General features: G+C 37.9%; 1 protein-coding gene and 1 long non-coding RNA gene across 3 annotated transcripts; one reads left to right on the plus strand and one right to left on the minus strand.

Moving 5' to 3' along the window:
• The first annotated feature begins 617 nt into the window (after nucleotides 1-617).
• Nucleotides 618-13,049, plus strand: LOC131524141 (uncharacterized). Its single transcript, XR_009266928.1, has 4 exons — nucleotides 618-773; nucleotides 1,819-2,026; nucleotides 2,893-4,503; nucleotides 12,093-13,049. It is a non-coding gene; the product is annotated as an uncharacterized LOC131524141 (long non-coding RNA).
• On the minus strand, nucleotides 2,861-27,325 carry ttc9b (tetratricopeptide repeat domain 9B). Of its 2 annotated transcripts, XR_009266927.1 has the most exons (4): nucleotides 26,541-27,325; nucleotides 9,438-9,620; nucleotides 4,987-6,128; nucleotides 2,861-4,858 (listed from the first exon to the last, which is right to left on the minus strand). XR_009266927.1 is itself a non-coding variant. In XM_058750925.1 (3 exons), exons 1-3 carry the CDS (start codon nucleotides 26,989-26,991, stop codon nucleotides 6,034-6,036), a joined length of 729 nt encoding a protein of 242 aa, XP_058606908.1. In that variant the 5' UTR covers nucleotides 26,992-27,325; the 3' UTR covers nucleotides 2,861-6,033. The 2 variants fall into 2 exon arrangements, 1 of the variants encoding a protein (XP_058606908.1); XM_058750925.1 differs by having other exon boundaries at nucleotides 2,861-6,128.
• Between the last annotated feature and the right edge of the window lie 167 nt (nucleotides 27,326-27,492).

Genomic DNA, 27,492 nt, shown 5'->3' on the forward strand with positions numbered 1-27,492 from the left:
GGCAACTCTCTGTGCAGGGGTTGAACAAACCCACCCCCTTATCTCCTGTGTGAGGAACACTAAGAGTATTTATTAAAATAATTGTTACAAGCGGAAAATGTGTTGGTTTTGATACTAAATACTGTCTTGCGTTTTCATAATTATACAATGTGCTGTAAAAAGATGAAAATATCATTATTATTATTAGTAGTAGTAGTAATATATAATTTAAAATAATTTGCTAAGTATTTATTTATTTAGCAACCAGAACTATTGCATTTATGCATAAGCTTTTAACTTAAAGTTTTTTTTTTTTTTTTTAAGATAAAAACAAATCAGTCCATGGTTAAATTTTATTTTTTACTGGTAGCACTACAAGTCTTATTGCAGATCTGTTGTGGTGAGGATTTCTTTCCAAAAATTTGAAAGCATCTAAACCTAATCCATCGTTTTATTCCCATAAAAAATATATATTTTTATTAAAAAATGGACACTAGATGTCGACAAAGTCCCGCAATGCAAATTGAGCAATTATGACGCAATGGATTCCTAGAGTGAATGTTGTTTTGTGCTTTTATGTTCAGGTAGGCACAAAAATAACAGCTTTATTATCACTTCCGCTTGCTTTTTATAAAATAAAAATAGTGTCGTAAACTCTCAAAGCAAAACCAAAGAAACCTTTTACAATTTAGCTTTAAGCGCATAGCTGTGGGCAATAGCATAGCAGCACGTGACACTGGTCTGTTTACATCAGCGACTGTTCTCTGAGGACAATGACAAGACACCACACTGAGGTATTCAACACCATAGAGAGAATTAAGTATATGGAAACAAACAAACAAAAAAATGTGAAAAAATAAATAAATAATTTCATCAACTAGAAATATTCCATTATAATCCATACCTTCAAACTGCTTGATAAAGATACTGGCTGTAAATGCTAAAAACTGGGCCCGACTGCCTCCAGTGCAGTAACGTTAGCTATAAAAAGCTGACCAAAGCTAGTTTCATATAATAAAGCATAACTGCCTCAGACATGCCACCGTTCACTAATCACTACACACATGTATCTACACGCGCTCAAACACTAGCATAGCTTTGCTCTCGTCTGTGAAAGCAGCAGCAGCCTCTTTATTCTTCCAGACGCCAGCCAGTTACTTAGCAACCACACTTCACTCCCATGGCAATGTTATAAAAAGCAACAACAAAGAAAAAAAGGGAAGATGGTGGACATGACAAATATATGAAGGAGTGAGTCACGCTGATCATATTTTGACCTCCACGTGTACAGTACACACAGTATTAGATTCGGCTATTTATTTTATAATTGATTTAATAATGTTGTTTTAAGCATTATAACAAATGCTTCTCTTTTTCCTTCTAATTCCTATACAAATTGGCCACCCTTACTAATCATTATCCCCTTTTCTGATATTACAAATGATTTTGCCAGTGTAACATTAAGCAATTTATCATCTTGCTCTACTCTGTAATTGCTTCTATAGATTTTTTTTGGTCACACTTCTCGCTATTAACAAACCATGTACGACCTTTGGCTCAATAAACTCCTAATTTGCTGCTTATCAATAGTTAGTAAGTTAGTTGTTAAATTTAGGGATTGGGTAGGATTAGGGGTGCAGAATATAGTCATGCAGAATGCTTTATATTTACTCATCATAAACAGCCAATATGTTCATAATAGGTGTGCTAATAAGCCACTAGTTAATAGTGAGAATTGGTTCCTGTGTTACTGATTTTCTTTCCCATTATTTATCTTCCTTCTGTTTTTATTCAGGTGTGTGCATTTTTGTGTTTTTCTCTCACCTTTTACATTTACAGCCCTGGATGTCATTATGGAAGGTAGTCAGTGGTGACAGACACACCATGTCCCACTGAGAATGAGAGAGATGGTAGAAAGAGACAGGGAGGAGGGAGAGACCGGCGGTTCCACTGTTACAGTTCAGAATCTGTGGAGGATTCAAACAAACACTGAATCTCTGGATGCTTTGCTGCTGGTGCTCAGCGCTGCGAAGAGAGAAACCTAATGGTACGGATGCAACACCACGACTGTATGCACATTAAATTAATAGTTCACCCAAAAATCCTGGCATCATTTACTCATCCTCATGTTGTTCCAAACCTGTATGACTGTGCTTCTTTCGTGGAACACAAAAAAAGTTTTTTAAAAAAAATGTCCAAGCTGCTCTTTTACATACAATACGTCAACATACAGTGAGTGGGTAGGGGTTGTCAAGCTCTGAAATGGATTTAAAAAAATGCCATAAAAGTAGTCAATATGACTCAAGCACCGTATTGTAAGCCTTCTGATAGTTATGTGTGACATTTTAGCTTTTATTTCTCATTCATGCTTTTGTGCATTCAAACATTTCAGCAAAGCTCAAAGCTATGGTAAAAATCATAAATTGCATGAGTCACTGCAGCAAGCATAAAACATCTTTTTTTTTTTAAAGAACTCATTTTAACTTGAACACCACATTTTTAGAATGGCATGTCGTGTGCAAGATGCAAAAGACGATCAAAGACATGTTTTCATTTGCTTTCATTTGAGCACTGTGTCTGCTAGATCAGGGTGTACAATCTTGAGGCCCAATGTTCTGCAGAGAGTAACTCCAACACACTTGCCTGGAAGTTTCTAGTGAATTTTAAGACCTTGATTACTTTGGTTCAGGTGTGTTTAATTAGGGTTGGAACTAAACTCTGTAGGACAGCTGTGAGAGATAGAAGTACAGTATGGTCATGGATTGTTTCTAATTAATATTTCTAAATAAAAAAAACTTGCTCAAATGGAACATCAGAATTTCATGGGATTTCCATATTAAATGACATTAGATTTTGCATTAAAAAACAAACTATAATACTCTTACAGTTTTTCTTTTTAAACTTTATTTGTAGACTTCAAATACCAATCAATAGTGCATTCCTGGACTTGCAGGTAAACATAACCAGTTCGCAGGTCTTCTGATGTCCGGTGGAAGTATGTACAGTACTTCCCAAAGAGGCAATGGATGACCGCAGTAATGCATTAACATTATAGTAACCGGAACAACCAGAGGGTCAAAGTCTCTCTCTCTCTCTCTCTCCAAAACAGGCGAGAAAAAAGGAAAAAGAAACCAGTGGATTTTCTCTCGCTTTCAGGACAGTAGGGTACCCTCACCCCTTCTTCCTCATCTGCAAAATTCCTTTTGTCATTCTCTCCAGACCCACCCCAGACGACCTTTCTTTCTGGAGGTCAAAGGGCAAACCCTGAATCCTCAGACTGGCAATTAGACAAAAACAAGGCTAAGACATCACAAATAAGCCCCAAGATACAAGAGGAAAACTGAACGTATACACAGGTACAAAGTTGCCCCTCACAATGTTAAATATATTTTTCCATAAATCTCTTTTATTTGTCCTTCTCATTTGCTCTCTCACATATCGATAAAAACAATTTAATAAAGTAAAGCTTTCGACAACCATTTTAATATGTCTTTAAACCGCACAAGTCTACTTTGACATTCAACAAACACATACCTCAAGTGACATCCAAGAAAAAGTAAAGTACAGTAAGTTTATTTGCTTGTCCATAAACCAGTTTGTGCTTTTGTTGTTGTTTGTTGACAACAGTCAGATTTGATGTTTCTCCATCTGTGTAGAAAGAGATCCAGCACATGGGGACATATGGACCTCAGCTAAAAGAAGCAAAGGTGATGACTGAAATTCTTTACAGGACATCAGTGTTGTCAGCATTGCTCTGTTATAGACAAAATGACCTTTACCATTTACAGAAATCAAAAGAACATATCAAAGGTAAGGTGGAGAGAGAACTACCACAAAACAGAGACGAGACAGAGCTGGAAAGGAGGAAAGCATCAAAGCAGCCAATGCACTGTCATGACAATTCGTAACTATTTTACATTTTGGTGTTTAATTCGTATAACATTTTGGTAGCTAATTCGTATAATCTCATTTGTACTTTTTCACACACTCATCTTGCGTCCCACTGAAGGTTAGTTTTTGGGTGGGATTAGAGATGGACCTTAATGCTTATATATTTTTTTAAATCTCACGCTCTTTGCCAGTCATATAAATTCATGTGAAATCGGCACTTCGTAAAATAGTTACGTTTCCTCGTGAGATTGGGTTAGAACAGCACAGAAAGAGATCACTTGATTTCTCAAGCCAATCGTTCATGACTACACTATCAAGTGTTGATTTGAGCATTAAAAGGTGTACTCTGTAAGTTTTTGTTAGTGTTTCACCTGTTCATTTTCATCCCAGAGAAGCATATACTGACACCTACTGGTGTGGATGTATGAAGCTTGCGTATTAACTGCTGTTCACTTCATTTTCATTCATTTGTAAAGTGCCTTGAGCACTGAGAAAGTACTATATAATAGTGAATGAATAATTATTATTATTGATATTGTTGTCTTTATTACTATTAGACATGGAAGCCCCATGAAAAGGCAACCCGCTCCATGTGGAATAAATTAGAAGATATGACTGGAGTATTGATTGCATGTGAGTATTTATCATTTTAATTATATTCACTAAAGGTTCTTCTCACTGTATGTATGAAACTAAATTAAAGAAAAAGTAACTGAATGCACCTTATTTGATCACCATATTCCTCAAGTGTCACTGCAACAAGGAGATTTGGTTGTATGTGTTCTGAATCTCATCAGTGCGTCTTCTCATCTGAAACCATGGCACAACATCCCCAGAGTACCACTGACACAATTACATCTCTTATATTAGGTCAGATGGATAATTTCATCTGTCTGTCCCCATCTCCTCAAAGCCATTAATCCAAACTAGACTCAAAATGACGTGATGTCAAGGGCGTCTTCCCATTCAAACGAATCCACTGGAAGTGCTGCCTCAATGAACAAAACATCATCAGTTTCCATAACAAAGCTAAAACAAAGCATAACATTAAATGCTTAATGGCTGTCAAAACTGCAATTCTCAGAGTCAACAGAGCATTTTTTTCCTTTTACTTACCACTGTTTTGTAATCTTTTGGGGTAGATATATTGTCTAAGTTTAGCAGACCTCTATCAAGCACTTCTTTCCGTTTCTTGTATAAACACAAGAGTTTTCAATATGGCTCCATAAGTTAATAATATTCCAACAGGCTGCATAACCATTGTGACGTCATCAGGATGCGCTCTTCTCTTAAGGGGGAGGGGTTATGAGACAGTCCAATACATGGGAAATGGACAACAAGGTTCACAAAACACCTGCTAACATTAGTACAGAGGATGTTGTACCTTTGAGAAAGGGATAGATAACAACTTGCTCAAACCACTATAGTACAGCAAACCGAGAGGCAAAACAAAATCGATATCAAAGGACAAATTACAAACACTTGAATTAGCCCTTGAATTGAAACAGTTCAGAAATTGAGTTGAGATATGCCCAAATTCAAGAGAGAAAAAGGAGACAGAAAGTAACAGGCGTTGGCAGGTGAGCGTGAATTGAACATCGACCTCTCTGCTTCTCTTCTGTATTGAGTACAGAGAGTGGATCTCAATGGATCAGAGTGAGTTCAAAGGTCACTAGCCTAATCGTTGACCTTCATCTTCTGCGCTTAAATAGCAGTGTGGCTTTGATTCGTGTGCTTTCACTCTATTCTCTACCAAAAGATTCAATTCTGCCACTCAAAATATTTTAATATCCTCATTCGATCATGTGATTCTAAATTGTAATGCCAGAGCCCCATTGTTTATATCATTATAATAGAGCATTTCTTCTTTTTCCGTCTTCGTGTTCTTTGTTCACCAGTCAAATTCTCAATACCTGGGAAATGAAAAGCACCGGGGACGTTGGATTTAAAGGGACAGAGAAATCTCAGAGCGAGAAAAGACAGTCGCGGGGTGCTGTGCTGTAGCTGTGCCCGTTTCAAGTCCGCTTTCAGAGAGGGGCGCAGCACATGTATCCTGGTTGTCCAAGGGATGGGGGAATTGTTGGATAAAGGGGAGAGACTCGAGAAGAGAGGTTTTTCCTAAAACCTCCAAGGGATGGGGATGGGGGGGGCGGTCAGGCCGAATTAACCCAATGACTCTTTCCCACTCTCACGCACCTGCTGACCGGTCTTACTCATCTTCATCTCTGTCAGCTGGATGTATCGCAGCACGTTTGTGTCTGGATAGAGAGAGGATGAAGTATAGAACATAAGAAGAGCAAGGGAGAAAGAAATAAAGACACCGGCATAAGACTAAAACTTGCTTCATTAGATCACATCAACATAACATAAATACAGTGTTGTTATTACCTTGTTAATTGAAATAAAGCTAATAACAGTGGGGAAAAAATTTTTTTTGATCCCCTGCTGATTTTGTATGTTTGCCCACTGACAAAGAAATTATCAGTCTATAATTTTAATGGTAGGTTTATTTTAACAGTGAGAGACAGAATAACAACAACAACAAAAAAAAAACAATCCAGGAAAACGCATTTCAAAAAAGTTATACATTGATTTGCATTTTAATGAGTCAAATAAGTATTTGATCCCCTATCAATCAGCTAGATTTCTGGCTCCCAGGTGTCTTTTATACAGGTAAGGAGCTGAGATTATGAGCACTCTCTTAAAGGGAGTAATCTCATCTTGTTACCTGTATAAAAGACAACCAATCAATCAATCGGATTCCAAACTCTCCACCATGGCCAAGACCAAAGAGCTGTCCAAGGATGTTAGGGACAAGATTGTAGACCTACACAAGGCTGGAATGGGCTACAAGACCACCGCCAAGCAGCTTGGTGAGAAGGTGACAGCAGTTGGTGTGATTATACACAAATGGAAGAAACACAAAATAACTGTCAATCTCCCTCGGACTGGGGCTCCATGCAAGATCTCACCTCGTGGAGTTTCAATGATCATGAGAACGGTGAGGAATCAGCCCAGAACTACACGGGAGGATCTTGTCAATGATCTCAAGGCAGCTGGGACCATAGTCACCAAGAAAACAATTGGTAACACACTATGCCGTGAAGGACTGAAATCCTGTGGCGCCCGCAAGGTCCCCCTGCTCAAGAAAGCACATGTTACAGGCCCGTCTGAAGTTTGCCAATCAGAGGAGAGGAGAACTGGGTGAAAGTGTTGTGGTCAGATGAGACCAAAATCGAGCTCTTTGGTAAGGGTCGTGACTCGTGGATGGGTATTCCAGCATGACAATGACCCAAAACACACAGCCAAGGCAACAAAGGAGTGGCTCAAGAAGAAGCACATTAAGGTCCTGGAGTGGCCGCCAGTCTCCAGACCTTAATCCCATAGAAAATCTGTGGAGGGAGCTGAAGGTTCGAGTTGCCAAACGTCAGCCTCAAAACCTTAATGACTTGGAGAGGATCTGCAAAGAGGAGTGAAACAAAATCCCTTCTGAGATGTGTGCAAACCTGGTGGCCAACTACAAGAAACGTCTGACCTCTGTGATTGCCAACAAGGGTTTTGCCACCAAGTACTAAGTCATGTTTTGCGAAGGGGTCAAATACTTATTTTAGTCATTGAAATGCAAATCAATTTATAACTTTTTGGAAATGCATTTTTCTGTATTTTTTGTCTTTATTCTGAGCTTACAGTTCATGAAAGTCAAAAATCCAGTATCTCAAATTATTAGAATATTTCCTAAAATCAATAAAAAAAAAGGATTTGCAAAACAGAAAAGTTAAAGTTCTTTAAATTATGTTCATTTATGCACTCAATACTTGGCACTGCTGAGGCACTATTGAGCCTTCAGCTCCTCTGTATTGTTGGATCGACTGTTTCTCATCTTTCTCTTGAAAATATCCCATAGATTCCATATGGGGTTCAGGTCAGGCATGTTGGCTGGCCAATCAAGCACAGTAATATCATGGTCAGCAAAGCACTTGGAAATGGTTTTGGCTCTGTGGGCAAGTGCTAAAATCCTGCTGGAAAAGGAAATCAGCTTCTCCATAAAGCTTGTCAGCAGATGGAAGCATAAAGTGCTCCAAAATCTCCTGGTAGACTAAAACACAATGGACTAACACCAGCAGACGTCACGGCACCTCAAATCATCACTGACTTCGGAAACTTCACACTCGACTTCAAGCAGCTTGGATTCTGTGCCTCTCCAGTCTTCCTCCAGACTACAGACCTTGATTTCCAAATTAAATGCTAAATTTACTTTTATCTGAAAAGAGGACTTTGGACCAGCAACAGTCCAGTTCTTTTTCTCCTTAGCCCAGGTAAGATGCTTCTGACGTTGTTTCTGTTTCAGAAGTGGCTTGGTAGCCCTTTTCCTGAAGACGTCTGAGCGTGGTGACTCTTGATGCACTGACTCCAGCTTCATCTGAGTCCACTCCTTGTGAAGCTCTCCCAAGTGTTTGAATCGGCTTTGCTTGACAGTATTCTCAAGCTTGCAGTCATCCCTGTTGCTTGTGCACCTTTTCCTACTTAATTTCTTCCTTCCAGTCAACTTTGCATTTAATATGCTTTGATACAGCACTCTGTAAACAGCCACCCCTTTCAGTAATGACCCTCTGTGACTTACCCTCTTTGAGGAGGGTGTCAATGATTGTCTTCTGGACCATTGCCAAGCCAGCGGTCTTCCCCATTATTGTGGTTTCAAAGAACAAGAGATATCCGGAATTTATACTGTAGGGATGGTCATTTAATGAAACTCAAATGTAAATATTCTAATATTTTGAGATACTGGATTTTTGACTTTCATGAGCTGTAAACTCATCATCAAAATAAAAAAAAAAAAACTTTTGAAATGTTTTACTTTACATGTAATGAATCTAGAATATATGAATGTTTCACTTTTTGAAATAAGTCACAAAAAAAAGAACTTTTTCACAATATTCTAATTTTTTGAGATGCTCCTGTATGTGTGTATATATATATATATATATAGCTGAAACAATAATCAGAAATGTTTACTCATTAAGTGAAATAAATATCAAATTATAAATGACTAAAACAGATTTGGTATCTATTTATCTAAAAAATATCTAAAATAACAATAAAAGCTAATTCAAAATATTAATAAATGCAATATTACATTAAAAAATGCTAAAATAATACTGTTTATATGAATAAATATATTAATAATTTATTATTCTAATAAATAATAATATTATAATAAGTTATAAAGTTAAATGTAATCTCTTAAGATGTTTTCAAATAAATATCCATTCTTTATGTTGTTACCCAATATATTTTTCTTTTTTTTTGTCTAAATTCACTAAGACAAAAAAAAAAAAACTGATTTAAAACAATTCATTTTAATATTTATTTAGACAAAATAGACAGAATATCAAACATAACATGAAGATAATTATCAGATTAGCAGTATCGGACAGAGTTTTAATATCTGTGAATCCCTAACAAACAATTTAGTTATTGCTTAGGTCAATTTTAAAATCTGGAACATGAAAGTAAAACCATTTGAGAAGCACTACTGTGTATGATACTAAAGCGATCATAATGCCCACCTGTGGGTTCACGGCACTTGGCATCGCGTAGATAACGCAGGGCACACTCGTAGTCTCCCAGGTGGTAGAAGGCAATCCCAGCACGGTACATGGCCTTAAAGTGATCCTGCTGGTGTCCAAGTACCTTCAAACAGTATTCCTTAACCCGCTCATAATTCACCAGCTCCGACTGCAGCAAGCACGCTATAAAGAACCAGAGAGTGTGAAAGAGAAGGAGAGGAATTAGTACAGTCAAAAGGACAGGACAAAACAATAAAACAGCTAAAATGAATAAATCAATGAACAGCTAGGGAGAAGGGAGTAAAAATAGCCATGAAATATACTGGTCTACAAAACCCTGGACTAATAGATAAAGTTGAAAAAGGGACAGTATGTTTTCTCGCAGTCATCAGTTGCACTGAAGGTCTGAGAACAGCAGTTTTTAATGCTATTGGTCTCGGATAACCACATTAGCACAAAGTGAAGGCCTAATTGCATCTTTTAGCCACTCTAGGCTCAGTGACACAGATGAAGTAATTGTTTTATCTGCTATCTAAAGAGAAAATAAACCAAACAAGACACATCCTAAACTGATGCTTAGAAGTGTTTGATGTGTCTGAAAATGTGCATGCTTTATCGAAAAACAAGAGATTAATGTTTAAAGGGGTGTGTGTGTGTGTGTGTGTATAATTTATTTGTTTTATATATATATATATATATATATATATATATATATATATATATATATTTCAATTAGATTATGAAAAATGCATGAGTATTTGATGCTATAATACTTCCACTTTGACTAAAAAGTATACAGGATTTTGAAATTATAATGGCTAATGACAGATGATTAATATGAAAATTTTCCACATCCATATTTCATTGAATGAATTAAATATGGAGGTCTTTGGTTCAAAAAAAGCTGCAGCTAATTAGATGCATTGGCCCTGAAAGAACATCTGCACGGCAAATGAATTACTGCGGTGCCTGCTAGGCAGCTGGTGCGTGTTGTCAACCCCTCGTCCAATCAGGGTTATTTATTCCAACAGCAGATGACATGGCTGGACACTGATGGCAGGGGCTGGGAAACTCAATTTCATATTTCAGATTGAGCTTACTCGTTGTGGTGTGTGTTTGGGGCATGTGTCTGGAATCCTCAGACGTTTAGGACTGCAATTTAATTCATCATTTAAGCTCTTGCATAAACTCACCTCTCCGCAGTTTTCTAATTATGAACTGAAACATACCATTAAACAGTATATGGTATGTTTCTATGCTATTTAGGTTGTTTAATTCCAGCTCTTAATTCTAACCATCATCAAACATCAAAGTAAAGTGAAAATCTGTGTCCCCACTGTATCTAGCTCAGTACCTGTTTACTGCATCAGTGCGGCACCAATCTTGGCCCGGTCTGACTGGCAGAGGTCTGACCCCTGCCAAGGTTAATGTCTGTCTGTGCAGTTGAGAGCCTGCTGACCACCAAATACACTGACAAAAGCTGCTGCTTTATATCCACAACCTCCCTCTGTCCTTTCCTGTTAAGCTCCTCCAACCATCAGCCTGTCGCTGACACCTCTGTGCCGATACCCCTGACTCATGACTTCCACAAAGCAAGACGTCAGTGGTGACAGAGACAAAAAAAAGATCAGTCCACCACAAATTCAAACTCTACAAGACGATTTTTCACCGCACAATCTCTACGCAGCATTCAAAGTGTCACATTGGCAGTAAACAAACACAACCATTTGTAAAAATCACAAATAAATGAAAAATGAGTGACAGACCAATATATGTGCCAGGATGATTAAGTAAGTTATATACCCATGTTCAACTGGCCGATTAACAGAAAAGGTAGTTTCCCTTTGTGTCAGTTCCAAGTAAGCCATGTTAATAATTACTAAGTATTATTTAAATAATTTAATTAAATATGTATAATAATTTAAAAAGTAAAGGAATTCTGGAGAAACATGATGAGAACATAATGTACCACATGAAAAACTATCAACCATCAAAGACATCCAGAAACCTTTGTATTCCTCAACAGCATTATCAAAGCCCTGGGTTTGTGGGCATGCTGGGAAAATGATGACATAAGCACCAGAAAACTGAGATGGCTGATAAAAGGAAGGCCGTGTGCTGCTGTACAGACGTAAACTACAGCAAACATCTGCTGACTTCTCAAACAGCTGTTAAGTCAGACACATATAGTCAGTGGAGGAAAGGGGGAGAAAAACATGGTCTGCTCAACCTAATGAAGGTTATAAAGTCAGAAGGACCGACTAACAAGAGCAGAAGTGAGATAAACGATGATTAGGTGACAAATTAAAATCTGTGAGAGGAATCATCTAATCTAAATTAGTTCATTATAACTAAAATTTCATTTGTCAAGGCTTCCTTTCTCTCCAACCATCTCATTCAGCCTTTTTCACTTGTTGTAATTTCCCTCTGGTTTCTCCCTTTTCCCAATAAAAGATAACACTGTCTAAAACTTCAGGAAAGAAAAAAAACCCCTCATAAATAGAAGAATTGTCCTGCAGTACAATAACATTTGGTGTTTGGTTTGTATTGAATTTCCTTCTAAGACAATACAGCAATTTATTGATAGACTAAAAGCCTTCTCCTGGTGTCATTTCATGCATCCTAACTTTTTGATCTCTGTTTTTTTGTGATTAGCTGGGCTAGCCCGTCTCATTTGGTCTGGGACGGGAGAGAGAGAAACTGCCTTTCGGCACAGCACCACAATCGCGCTCATCGAGCGTCCTGTCCATCTTCATTCTGAGCAACTGGAACCCTGGCAAGCTCTCAGTGTATACAGTTTCAGGCAATAATAGTCTAATGGCTCCTAACTCTTGTGATATCCTGATCTTTCTCTCTCTCTCTCTCTACAACACACCTACAGGCTCCCGCACACAAACACACACAAATCCTGCAGACTGATTCATCACACAAATGGATAAGGCGTGGTATTGTGGATACTGCACTTAAGTGTCTGTTGAGTGGCTCTATGCGTGTAATAATGATGGCATCACATATTAATGGACCCAATGCACTTTATGCTGCATCATAGTTATATGAGAACATAACTGCTTAAGAGCACGGCTAGAAAGCCAGAGCTGGTCATCTGAGCAGGACAGAGACCAACAGGGTCCATCTTGAGATGATCCAACTTTACTGAGGGGGGTTCGATAGATTTGTCACCCTTCACGAAGCTAAAAGCAAAACAAACCTGCTCTGCTATATACTGACATAGAGACGTGTCAGTTATCTTGTGTGGTTCATTAGCTTTCAAAAGATTGGTTTTTGTGCTAAGAACCCAGATGAACCCCAAAATGAACATTTTGTCATTTTTGGGTAAACTATATTTGCATAAATCACTTTTTTTCCTTGGTTTGCAGAAAAATAATTCTGTTATGTCTCATTTGCATATTCAGAATTCAGTCAGTAATGAGTAATGAACTGCATTGGCAAAACTAAAATAAGTCCTTATGCCTCAGCTTAAAATATCCTTTTCTTAAATAATTCTTATATAGCAAGGATGCATTAAACTGACCAAAAGTGACAGTGTGTGTTATACTGTATAAGATGTCTATTTCAAATAAATGCTGTTCTTTTAAACTTTGTTAATCAAAGATTCATCACAAATTATGTTATAATATTTAAAATGGTTATTTAAAATTGTAACATTATTATTTTTACTGTATTTTTGATCAAATAAATGCAACCTTGTTCAGAATGAGACATTTTATAAAAAATCTTATACCAACCACATACTTTTGAATAATATTGTCATTAACATAATAATTAACATAATAAAAAAGGAAAAAAACAAAAACAGAATGCATTGTAATGCATTAACAAACAAACACAAAGTAGATTTTTTTTGTGTGTGACCAAACAACTAACAAGAAATTTTGCTCTGTACCCACCACAAAGCTATATATAAGTATATAAATTAATATATAGCACACAAGTCACATAGATGGAGCTTGGCAATAAACAATCCTGTTCACTTTCATTACATGAAAAAAGAACAGCATGAACATTCTGCTAAACATCTCCTTTTAAGTTTCACAGAAGTAATAAAGTCATAATGGTTTGGAACAAAAGGAAGTTGACTAAAATTATGGCACAGTGTTTATTTTTGGGTGAACTATCCCTTTAAGATAGTTCCTTTTGGAGTTCTATGGTTTGAGTTTTTCTAAAACTGAACAGGTGCAGGGACAGCTGTTTTGTGTGTGTTTGTGTGTGTGGGAGAGAAAGAAAAGCAATAGGTAGGAGTGGTTAACAAATGTTCAGGATTCCCCTCATATTTACACCTTCACATAAGAAGAAAAACCAAAATAAGCAGCTTTTTTTTTTCCAGAAAAGCTACCAGTTAGTAGATGCAAATGTGAGAAAGGAATATAAATTAGCAAAGTAGGAAGAGAATGGATTGTGGTTTGTGAAGCACAGAGAATAGCAAAAAGGTGAGGCAGAGTAGAGGGAGTGAGAACTTGAGGGCAATCGATTTCAAACGGCCTCCTCCCGGAACATCCATCTCCAGCGGACTGGATCACTCCCTCTCTCTTTCTAAACTCCTTATTATCTTCTCTCCCTCTCTGTGCTTTTTCTCTGTCCCTTTAGCTCTCTCAGGGGCACTGCTCTTTTGACAGGTGCAGGGCTGACAGCATCAGGTAGGGGAGTGGAGCTAATTTAAAGCGGTGTTGGTTTGTGGTGATTACCCTGCTGTCACTCTGATGGTAATTAGTTCTCTTGATGCTTAATGGTTGATGCAGGGACCCATCAGTCTGAATGACACCTCCCCTCCCACTGTGTCCTTACTCACCCGAACACCAACCTCGTCTTGATTTTCCCCTCCACCTACACCACTGCTTAACACCTACTCACAAAACCAGACCTCTGACTCAACAGCAAAGGTCTGTTCCACACCACAACTTCTGTTCTGAACAAGAACTAACATTTGAACAAATGTTGAACTGTGACTATACTAGATATAGAGCAAACGAACGAACGATAGATAGATTGCATTAGATAGATAGATAGATGGAACGATTACCAGTTTGACGATAATCATGATAAAATTCCCCACTGTTAGTATTACTGTTTCATATTTTAACTATCATTAAAACTGTATTCGATTACCGCGATTTGAACAACTCAGGATAAATAAACACTATACAGCATCAAGCAAAGTTTTAAGCGACAGTCTCACATGCACAGAGTAGTTTTGTTTTGTGTGAAAACCTGGCGGAAAAGCTGGGAGGTTTTAAAAGTGTGCTAAGGGAATTATATATGTGAATATATATTAATGAATTAATTCTATGAATGTACCTCTGAATTTTCAGACTGTATTTGTTTTCATCTTCACTTTATGTAATACCTAATAAAGTAGTGTTCTTAATCGCAATGCTGCTTTCTCCATGGAGGATATGGGGAAAGAGCTGTAATTCTGCTGTTCCATAAGCGCCACCTAGTGTCAGAAAGTGAATTTACAGAGAGTTACATTTACGTTTAGCCTGTGTGCTGTTTTTGTCTGGCCAAAAAACAGACCGAATTTGCATGCCCTGCTATAACTTTTGACCACTGATGAAAAACAAGCTTATGTGGATTCTACACTTTTAAACAATTTAGATAAGGTATCTAGAATTATTTATGGAGCAGATAAAATACATGGGCTATAATCATTTATACTACTGTGACAATACCGTGATACTACTGATAACCGTGATAATTTTGGTAAGAAATTTTCATACCATTATATCTCATATAGAACGAACAAACGAACGAACGATAGATAGATAGATAGATAGATAGATAGATATATCTTATCCTTTCAATTCAAATTCCAATTCATGAATTTCCAGAAGTACATAATATACCGGAAGTTACATAAAGACAGCCAATCACAATAAAGCTTGTCAGATCAAGAATATACTGAGGCTGAGACTATATATAACACCCAACCCTATCCTCCTCTCCATCTCATCTAGTGATCTAGTCACATCTAGTCAGCATAAGCAACCACATATGACATTACGTGGTAATATGTTCACAGTTTACAGTGCTATGATAAACACATGACTCATTTTATCCAATTTAGCATGATGCATTTATTTGTATACTCATTTTATCACATGATATCAATATCATATAAAACACAGCAGTATAAGCTTCCTGCTTCATGCAGTTTTTAATAAGGCAGTCACTCAACCCTCAGCAAACAAAACATATCACCCCCAACAGGAAGCAGTAACAACCTGCATTAAAAGAACAATAGCGGGTCTCAGAATAGTTGAGCAGCAGATGCACTTGAGCTGGTTTTCAGTCTTATTTAACAAGGCTGAGGGACCCTGAGCTCACATGTATAATTAAAACATTAGTTACTGCTAAGTGCTAGTTCCTCTCCCTTGCAATGAAGCCTGTTGATAATGGCCTTGTCAGTCAGTGCACTGTGGCTTGAAGGACGCTAAGAGGAAGGCTGCCCTAAATCATGAGGCCCTGAGACTTAGCAGCCGCCGATGGCTCTTTTTCTACCCATCCGACCCTCCATCCCTCCCCCCTCAGCTTCTCATCTTTAGCTCACTATTTCTGATTAGGAGTAAATGACCTATTAATTTTGTATGAATCTCATTTCCTTTCCGAGTTTGGTAACTGCGTAGTCACTTTACCCTTCTTCATTCATCTTATTGCCTACAAAATCTTCCCTTTTTGTCTTTGTTCTTATTATATTCACATTATGTAATAAGTTTCTAACCGGTTATAGGTGCTGTAAGCAAAATTCCACACATAACAGGCATACTACCTGACAGATATCACTGAAACAGGTTTCCTGAGAAATCACATCTATTTCTGGAACAGCAGCAAGGCTCTATAAATGACAAATAAAGAGTGAGGGGATAATCAACCAGAAAGCTAGCCAATCACAATCAATTTGTGATTTCGCAAGAGTGCAACAGTGCTTGCCCGCTTTTTCAGTGGCCTTGGTTCTGGAAGTATTTTCCCCATTCATTTTTCCAATCGAGAAAATTTTTTAAAAAAGGCATTGTTAAAGAACTACAATCCCATAAAGCATTGTGAATGACATAACCAAATTGAAAATGATGGATAAATATAAAACTTTTGATTTCCAGTTTTTTATTGTGTATATAGAAATAACATTTAATGTTTACTGTAAAATATTCATATACATACAAATATTTACGAATCTTATGGCATGATTTTTTGCAGAATCATGGGAAACGTAGTCTTTCATAAGGACTTACACTGTTAAACATGAAAACTAATATGGAAGATGGCTTCAAAAAAAGCATACAATCGAGTGACTACCTTGGAGCTAGGTTAGAACCACTGATGTCACATGGACTATTTTAACAATGTCCTTACTACCTCGCTGGGCCTTGAACGTGGTAGTTGCATTGCTGTCTATACAGGATCAGAGAGCTCTCAGATTTCCTCAAAAATAAATATCATAATTTGGGTTCTGAAGATGAGCAAAGGTCTTAAGGTCTTATCTCAGAGCTGCCGGGCCTGTGTTGAAACAGTGCTATCATTAAAAATCTATATGGGGAAAATGAATATGATTTTACTCCCGGAAGGGGAGGGGTTCGGAGGGAGCCCCTTTATTAAGAGGCTGAAGTGATACTGATTGCTGGAGTGAGTGATGGTGAAGCCTGCAGTCACGCACTGAACGCTGAGCTGTTCTCTAAAGGGACTCGATGAGGCCCACTCACCATATTTTGCTTACCACCCCTTCCCCCCCTCTTGTCTTTTCCCTGAGCCTTTCTCTCCCTCTGACCATCTGTAATCACAGAACGACAGCCTTGTTCACCACACCATGCACATGTACGCCGGGGGAGCTGACAGCATATATGACTTTGCAGTTTTAAACCTAATAAGAAAAAACAACAACCATCTCAGATCCTTATTTCACATTAATGAAGAAAATTACTGCCACTTTTGACATCTCTAGTTGACAAAATACACATTTTGCAGATATTTGCATTAAATAGTCTTTCTCTCCCTGGAAAATTGACCAAAAATATTATGACTCATCTTCTCCACAGGGGTGTATAACATTTTTTTTTTTTTTTTTGTCTATTGGGGCATGTAAAAACACTCTCTGGAAAGAGAATGTGCTTTCCACCTTAATTATAAATAAAAAAAGCACCTGCCACTGATCTAATGCTGCAACAGACAGTGTACAGACTGAAATGTTTCCCTCTTCTTCCCTCAAAGCCCTCACAGTCATCAATGTCCATTGTCCTATCTGCATGGATTACCCACAGGGCAACATGGACTGCGGAGAGAAAAAGGCTAGATTACTCAAGTCAGATCTGTTCGCGAGCTGCAGAACCTCAACAAAGAGAGAATCGCTGAGCATGTTTAAGAGGAGAGGATGAAATATTAATGGGGTATCCTTGCAGTTCCCTCCCATAAAGCCCTCAAACACCATATGCACATGCTGACAGTAATCACAACATCCCTGTATGGACACTTGATCGAATGCCTGTGATTTAAAAATGTGCAGATTGTTTTTTTGTTTTTTTTATATATTCCGTGATTGAATTTTGATGCTGAGGCTAGAGGATGATGAGCAGACTGCAACTGATTCCCAGTCGGAGCCCTTAAGCGATGCACTTAGCACCAGAGGTTTCAGTAAACCATTATGACTGTATGGAAACATCACCGATGTAACTCCATTTAGACACGAGCATTAACAGAGATTTGATGAATATGCATAACAGCGGAAAGAGCTAGATGATATAGATCCTTAGAGGGGTCACTTGATACTTTTTTTTTTTTTTCTCAATAATGATTTTTTTTGGACAAACTTTTCACAAAGTGCTAAAATCTTGGCATTGTACATCATTTTGTACACTGCAAAATAATATCAAATAATGGGAAAAATTATATACAATAATGGGGGGAAAAAATCTTAATCAGGATTAATACAATTTTATATTTCACACATGCAAAGATGGGAAAGAGTAGGATCCATGTGCAAAGTGTTTATTAAAATAATGGCAAAAATACAAAATGAAAATGGTAAATTATTGTAAATTGGAAAATAAGACACAAATGGGAATCACGAGGAACCAATCAAAAATAAAACTACAAAGGACCAGGAAACAAAGAAACAAGAACTTCAACATGTAAGTCCAAACAAAACAGGGAACATTTTAATATCTTAATTAATAAAACATAATTCAAGGTATATTTCTCTTTAACAATGTAAATGTATCTATATCTATTTATATACTATTAAATATATCTTGAAATATGTTTCAGTATAATTTTCTTCCCCACCACTGGCAAATTATTTTGTATTCTTCTTGTTTTAGCATAATTATATTTACTCATTTACCAGAGGATGCCAGTATTTTACCATTTTTATTTATTTGTTTTTATTTTATTTTACCAGAAAGCAAGAAAAGTAAAATACTAATTAAGAGATTAATTTTTGCTTGGTACAAGGCGGTACCCTTTCAAAAAGTGCTATTACTGTAAGCACCATTTAGGTACTAATGCAATGTTTAGAAGCAAATAAGGCACAAAAGTGTCTTACCAATGTACACACATCAACGACATTGCAATATTACGAATAATGGATTTGACAATTCATGACCACCACAACACAGGGAGGTTTTCACTTGGATATCTCCAGGCGGGTGTCGCTGACCTGTAGTGTTGAAGTTAATGAGGAGGGCTGCCGACTGTCCCTGAATGACTCTGCGTCCTAGAAATGGCCAACGGTGCATCAGCGGTACAGCCCCCTACAGCGGTCGCACACAGCTCACGCTCAGAGGACAAACACCACCAGACGACAACAGCTTTTTGCTTTTCGACTAAGCAGGGGAACATTGGCTCATCCACTGAAAACAGCATAATTACACTTTTGTTAACAACTCAGCTGACAGTTCAAGCAGCAGGAACTATAACCATCCTGTGTGTTCACTGTTACGTGGATTCATTTGTTCTGAATGTTTTCTTGCAGTCATATTTCTAAATAGAGACGTTCTCAAGAACATCATGCTGGCCAGCTTCCAATGATCTTAAAATATTCTTGGTGCAACAATGTGCTTGGCAGTTTGGATTACAGTGAGTGACATCTTGTCAAGTCCGCTGAAAATAGCCATAGGCCACAGCCACTTTACATTGAAGGAATAGTTCGGCCAAAGTTGTGTCATTATTTGCATTACTGATCCTCACCCATATGACTTCATCTCTTTCATTGAATGCTGGATGCTGTTTTCCCAAACTCTAATGGTAAACTGTAGCTGTACGGAACTTTACATTTTGGTGATTCATATGAATCAATTTGTACAAACTCATTTGTATGTTTTCATACAATCTGCTTGCACCTCACTGAGGGTTAGGTTTAGGAGTGGATATTCATGCTTCAGTTTTCACAACTCAAACCATCCAAATTTGCCACAAATATGCCAAACCTTAAAAATATTTGTTTTCTAATTGAGATTGGGTTGTGTTTTACATGCAATTATAATAAATGGGGACTGAAGTGTTCAAGCTGCAAAAAGGACACAAATCACTATAAAAATATGTCAAAATATATAATACCAATTGAATCATGCACCATATTCCAAGTCTTCTGAAGCCATGAGATAATTTTCTATGAGAAACAGGCCGAAAATGAAAGCGATAGTTCACCCAAAAATGAAAATTCTGTCATTAATTACTCACCCTCATGTCGTTCCAAACCTGTAAGACCTATCAAAAATATATTTTTGATGCGAAAACCGAAATCCGAAAAGCTTTCTGACCCTGCATAGACAGCAACGGAACTGACACGTTCAAGGCCCAGAAAGGTAGTAAGGCCATCGTTAAAATGGTCCATGTGACATCAGTGGTTCAACCATAATGTTATGAAGCTACATGAATGCGTCATTTACTAACAATATTACCCAAAGCATTTGTATGACTGCAGATTAGTTTTGAACCACTTTCATGACTTTAAACAGTTTTTGTTTGTTTATTTTTTGCCCTTTTTGAAGCTTGAAAGCTTCAGTTCCCATTCAGTGTAACTGCATGGAAAAAGCAGCCAGTAAAATTGTATTGTACATAAGAATGCAACAGCAGACTTTTCCAGGGTTTTCATTTTAAACCCTGCACACAAAGGTTGCATCTGGAGCTGTGTGCTGCTGTCAGCATCACTACAACCATCTGGGGCTCAAACCTATTTTATTTAAAACGCATTCACACATAAACATGTGCAAGCTCACATGTAAGCTTTCTAGGTGCAGAGCTTCCCCAAAATAACAAAAAAAGCATCCCACATTAAAATACAATATCACCAAGAAAGTCTATCACTGAGGGTGAGCAAATAATGACAGAATTTTAATTTTTAGGTGAACTATCCCTTTAATTTTGAGACACTACATCACTCCGCTAAACTGTTTACAACAGGCCTTTACACAGAAGTGTTTCAGGTCAGGAGAAATCTTAAGTGGCCCTTAGAGAGATTTTCTTGAGGGAGGACTAGCGTTGTGTTGACGCACAGGGGTGTGCTTCCTCTCTCTCTCTCTCTCTCTCACTCTCCCTCTCTCGCAAACACCCGTCAGTACATGACTCAGCATCATAAGACATTGCCGGGAGTTGCTTGGGTCCTTACGGGAGAGTTTTCTGTTTTTATGATGTGCTTACAATAGGTTTCAACACTAACTCTCCTGCATTGCAGGATATAAAACTGCAGCAGTATAAAATTGCTTTGTAACATGTCCTGTTATAGACATGCTAGGATGTTCTTGAACACAAAGGTATCATGAGAGTAGCATGAACTGATGCTGCATATCTACAACTAGCTGCTTTTAAAAATAAATGAATACTTCTATTCAGCAAAGATACATTAATCAAAAGTGAGATATTTATAATGTGACAAAAGATTTCAATTTTGTCAACAAGTCCTTTTGAATTTTATATTTATCGAAGTATCCAAAAAATTGCGATACAGTTTCCACAAAAATATTAAGCAGCACAACTGATTTCAACATTGATAATAATGAGAGGAGGAGTGGAGCAATGGCTGTTGGAATTTCAGGGATAAAATTACATTTTAAAATAGAATCAGTTATTTGAAATTGTAATATTTCACAATATTAAAGTTTTTACTCTACTATATCAAATAAATGCAGCCTTGGTTAGCATAAGAGTCTTTTTTCAAAAAAAATCTTTTAAATATCTTATGACCCCAGACCTTTTAGCTATAGTTTATCTTGTACATTGCTTATATTATTCATATAATTAGTGCATTAATGTGTAGCTTATACCGATGTGAACTTACTAGACCATACAGTCAAACTGTATTATTTATAATATTCTTGAATTAAATCTTCACCTTGATTCTAGTTGTGTGGCCTGCAGATGTTCCACATTGATTTGCCATTTAGACCTAATATCAAGCAACTTTTATTTTCTCTCAGATATCTTTGATATTATCATTTAATACTAATGAATAATTATTCCATAGACTGAGTAGCAGAGTTCATCTGAGATGTCAATCAAGATGACATCAAGATCAGATCACTTAAATAAAGTTGTCAGTAGCCCACTGATTGCTTATTTATCTATATAATTGCAAGTTTGCTCTTCTGAAGTCAGTATCTTGCTTTGAGCAAGCAAATATATATTAGAAATATATGCTTTCAAAGCAAGCCATCAAAATGTTAATATTAGCCAAGTAACTTCAGTGGTTGACTGAAGAGCTCCTATTACTTCCCTAACTGCAGCGACAGCAGTACTTATAGATGCATTCTTGGCTTTGGTGGCCATTCCTCATCTTTTTACAGTGAAAAATTACCCAAAATTTTCAGCATTCCAGTGTAGAGGGACCTAAACAACATGTTCAGGTTCTACAGACCCAGAAGAGGTAAGCAGACATTCAGTCTCTCTGAATATCCACGAACACATACACCCTGCCAAACCTCATCTGATCCAGTACTTTGTGATCTCTCTCATTTTCTCCTCCATCCCCCAGGCCGCTATAACATAATACAGTGTACTGTACAGTAAGTAAAGCCTGTGCCCAGAGGAACCCTATGGCGATGCCATGCCATCTGCGGACCTGGCACCAGCTGTCTCTACTGGCCAACCACCATGATAATTAACACAGACACCTCGCTCCGTCTCATTTCTTGTACTCTTCACCTTGCATTCATACCTAATGCACATCAGAAAGTCTTCCAGACAGAGAGATCTAGCAGATGAAAAGAGCGTCTTTAATATTTCTTTCCTTTTTAAGCGTTTGGCTCTTGGGACAGCGATAAGAGCGTTTCCTTGAGTTGATGAATGTAATGCAACCCCTATCTGGACTCTCCAGAGTCAGCCAGGCAAAGAGAGAGGAATACAGAGAGAAAGTCTTGATTTCATTTTAATACGGCCTCTTCTAATTGGACATCAGAGTTGAGAAGTTCATTGACTGTCGCTGTCTGTTGTAATGTGAGAACAAAAGGTCAGTGAGCATTATATACAGACAAGATTCATATGATTTCCCCAAGCCTTCTGATGAAAAGAATACTCTAGCATTTTTCTTTATGAAGTAATAAAAAATTCAAGTACACCATTAAGTGTAACACTCACAAAATTTTGTTTGATTTAAAATAACTTAAAACAATACAATTAAATACATTTCATATATATATATATATGTGTGTGTGTGTGTGTGTTTGTGTGTTTTAAAGATCCACCTGGATTTTTATGCATAAGTGATATATTCGGTGAAAAAAAAAAACTAAAAAACTAATCTTGATCATTAAACCGATCAAAAGTGAAAATTCAGCTTTGCCATCAATGGAATAAATGATATTTTATTATAAATAAATTATTGTATTAAAATAAAACAATTATTTTAATACAATTACATTTCATAATCTTACAATTTGTACTGTATTTTTGATCAAATAAATGCAGTCTTGGTGAGCATAAAAGACTTCTTTATAATATTACATAATATTACTGAACCCAAACTTATTCTCTGAGTTTAAAAGATTTATTTTTTTTTCTTCTCTGGAAAACACAATAAAAATACAGATTGAAATGAAAATGTGTCGAAACAGCTGGGTTTGTGAGTAATAATAAAATAAAAGCTTATCCAAACAGCTTCATTCTGTTTGCATTAGCATTATTGTCTCTGATATTACAGCTTGAAATGTGCTAAAATTACATAGTGTTGATTTTATGCCGCAGTGAATTCACAAGCTCTCAGTTTCAGAGCTTATATCTGGCACTGCCGCGAACGAACGGTGGTTTGACAGAATGCAATATAAATCACAACACATTAAACAAATGTGCACTCTTCACCATACACTACTGAAGAGCATGTTAGTCTAATGAATACTCTTGGCTGTGGTGAGTACACTGTAAAAAGTGATGTTGACTTAACTCGTTGAAACCCGTTGCCTTAAAATTTTTAAGTAAATGATAATAAAAAAAAAAAAGTTAATTGAATTGTCAAGTTCACTTAACTTTTTTTTTTTTTTTTTTAATTATTATGTACTTAATAATTTTAAGGCAACGGGTTTCCTCAATTTTTTTAAGTTAAGTCAACTCACTTTTTACAGTGTAGATGATGTAAACTAATAGCTATATGACACTTTTTTTCATATTTTCTAGCTTCAGTGAGATTAAAAAGCAACCAACAGCTAGTCTAGGGAGTGTGCTGAAAAATAATTTCTCTGTATCTTGCGTAACTGCACTACCAAAAAAAAGTTTTGACCAAATGTAGGCATAACCCACTTAGAAATGCTGTCCTGTCCTCTTGGGAATGCACGGCTTATGGTGTTATGAATAAGGATGGCAAATAAACCATTCATCTTCTTGCTGTTCAGACAGATTTTGGTAATTGTACTTGGCACATGTATTTCTTGATTTTTGTTTATCATGTAAACAATACAAAAACTTTAAGCCTATACTTTTTTTGCAAGCTAGCTCTCACATCTCTTTGCTCAGCCGTTTCATGTTTTGATATCTTCCTCTTTCAGTTGGGCTTCAGACGTAGCATATTGTATGGTCTCTTGGTACTGTCAAGACTGACTTATGACACCTTGCTGAGCCAAGACTCGGTGTGTTAGCCTGCTGAGTCGTCTCTAGCATTGTAAAAGAGTGCACAGAAGTTGCTGTGGCTGGCTGAAGTTGAACAATACAGAACAAACCCAGTTTAGAAGGCCCTTTACCTCACACACACAAACACACACACACACAACAGCATCATTCAGATTTGCATATCACACAGTAGGCTATTCTACTTGCTCCCTCCCTCCCCATCACCCCTTATACTTGGCAACCCACACCACCCATTACAATCGCTGAGGCCAGTGACAGCACACAAACAATGAGCTACTTGTCACGTGATTGTTGGAAACAGAACGCCCTGTAGGCACAATACAGCAAGCAGTTTTTGCATTGAAAGTCAGTTGTGTTATGGATCAAGTATTGTGGCAACACATCACCAGATGAAAACCTGAGTCTTTGATATCTAAAGTCATCCAAACCAGACGAAAAGAAAGCACAGTGTTGACAAAACCCAGACGAGACACGAAACTCCATCTGCATCCTCCATGCATCTCAACCCTCAGAGGCCCTAAACACTGTACGCAACTATAAAATGCATCTTTATCTAAGCATTTATATAAGTTCTCTATATATGTCCAGCTCACCGCCTCACCCCCATCATCATGACTGCAGGAGGACAAACAAAGGAAGGTGACTGTGGGAGGGAATTCAAACAAATGGAAATTTTGCAGCGGTGGCCGCACTGGTGAAATGTACCATTCTCTCTTTCACGCCTTAATGCTTCCCCCAGAGGGCCTGAAGTGTTTGCCACATTTGTGACATTCAAGCCTAACCTCAAATCGACCACCATGTGAGACCACCAGAGCCATCAAGGGCCATGAACACCAGGCATCTCACCCATCCAGCTCAAGCAGATGTGCATGAGTATTAACCAATATTCTTCCAATGAGCAAACACAGTTGGCATCTGTGATCCTTTTTATGTTATCCCCTGTTTATCTACAACTAAACTAACAGAGTTTACAACAAATGGCATTTGGGAAACAATGTGGATTGGTCTATAATTTAAAGACTAGGCGCAATAAATGCTTGGAGAATGTATTGACTACACATATCCATAATAAAATAATACTCATTAGAATTTGATTTAGATGCCATATCATGCTTTTGCTTGCTTGTTGCTTCTGTTTAAAATTCCCCTAAGCTTCAAATTTGAAGCTGTTGTGTTGAAAACAAGTTGATAACACGTTTTTACATAAAGCCTACAAATACCACAATGATATGAGTTCGTGTGCATGAGGAATCTAACATTTGTTGTAGTCTTATATATATATATATATATATATATATACACACACACACATATATAAAACACAACGGTTAGGGGGGGATTCAAAATTTCCTCTCCACACAAACAAAAACATTTTGATATAGTCTTTAGCTTTTATGTCAGAGGTATGACGCTCAGTGATTTATATTGTAGAACAAAGTGTTGAAGTCTTTTTAATGTTAACACGTTATTTTCATAACAACTGAAACCCGCTATTGCAAAAACAACCCAAGTAAATTCCCGATGGAGTCCGTATCGCACGCGCTTCTCCTCTTCTAGGGTTACAAACAAAACTAGCTAATGCTGCAACTGTTTTAAGTAGGCTAGTTATTCTTGTTGGTACTGATACTTCAAACTTTACCTCACATCACCCAGAACTTGAAAGGCAAGTACAAAATGAAATATAGTGATTAGCGCGCTTACTAGTAGGCTACGCATTAAAATAGGCTGGTAGTTCGCGATACGTGTAATCTTCTCGCGCTCTCAAATAATCACAACGTGACATTAAATGAACTCGGTTTATTATGACACTGGCTCAGGAACAATGAAGGCCAAACTGGTCGTTAAGCACAAACAGTGGCTTGATTGATTGTTTTCAGTGTTGTCTTTATAAAAACACACTCGTTTTCTCGCTGTGGAATTAGTCTGATATTTATATTAAAGCTTTTTCTTAGGAACCTGACCGTAGCCTCTAACACCTTCACCTTATCGGCAGTATCTCGTTCAGAACAATGGCAGCGGCTGTTTTCGCGGGGTCCGGAGTCTCACCTGTCAGACTGTCGTAGCACTCGATCTCGGTCCTCTCCACCGCTCGCCGCTGCTCTTCCGTCAGCTTGGCCGCGGCTTGGTTCAGGAGGTTCACCTCGGATCCGGTGGTCCCGTCGACGACATGGATCCCTTTCAACTGCAGCAGCGCCCTGTGGTACTTCCCAATAGCTTCCCGGAATTTCTTCTCCTTGTAGCATCGGTGACCCTCCAGTTTGAAGTCGATCGCTTTCTGTATTTTCGCCTCCATCTCCATCTCCGCGCCGCCGACGCGATACCCTCCACCTCCGCCGTCCCCACCCGCCGCCGCCGCCAGACTCCGGCCCCCAGCCTCCGGATAGCTTTTCAAGCTCTTGATCGAGTGCTGCTTCGCTTCCATCTCGCTCAGGAAGCCATGCTGTTCCGACACGGATGCCTGTGTTCTCTTTAAGGGCTGGAGCAGCGTGCTGTGCATAAAGGATGCGAGCCAAACGGGAACCAAAAAAAAACAAACGCGACTGGTGAGTATGTTCCAGGGGGGAGCTAAATACAACACTAAAGATTCCCGACTATTAAAACGCGTTAAAAGAGACAAAGAAGAGACTCGAATAGGTGATCGCGGCTGTCTCTCGTCGCACGCCTTTGCACGGAGGTGATGCTGGAGCAGGAGGACACTTGCCGCCGGCGAGAGCAGCTTCAGCACCACAGACAGCGCCAACGAGCACTAGCGCGAAGCATTATGGGAAGGAATTAAACATGAGATGATGATGCTACTGGTGGATCACGATTACATTAAAGAGGAGCGGTAAATCTCCAAACGTCGTGAAGCCAAATATGAATAAAATATGCAACGGCTGGTCATCTTTACGTCATTATCATTAAAAAGCACAGGCGAGGAAATGACCGCGACACTGTGTGGAATCCCTGTTGGGAAATCCAGCTTTATCTGGTAGATGTGTTTTGGGACATGCTACCA

This window comes from Onychostoma macrolepis, chromosome 18 (assembly GCF_012432095.1).
Source record: "Onychostoma macrolepis isolate SWU-2019 chromosome 18, ASM1243209v1, whole genome shotgun sequence".
In the NCBI taxonomy this organism is placed as follows: Eukaryota; Metazoa; Chordata; class Actinopteri; order Cypriniformes; family Cyprinidae; genus Onychostoma; species Onychostoma macrolepis.

What these genes read in the sequence shown, in the direction of transcription:
- ttc9b (XM_058750925.1), bottom strand. Translation starts at nt 26,991, where the DNA reads ATGCACAGCACGCTGCTCCAGCCCTTAAAGAGAACACAGGCATCCGTG. An exon ending in GTGCTACGACAGTCTGACAG is followed by an intron (nt 9,621 to 26,540) that starts GTGAGACTCCGG and finishes GGTTCTTTATAG; the next exon opens with CGTGCTTGCTGCAGTCGGAG. An exon ending in CAAGTGCCGTGAACCCACAG is followed by an intron (nt 6,129 to 9,437) that starts GTGGGCATTATG and finishes CTCTCTATCCAG; the next exon opens with ACACAAACGTGCTGCGATAC.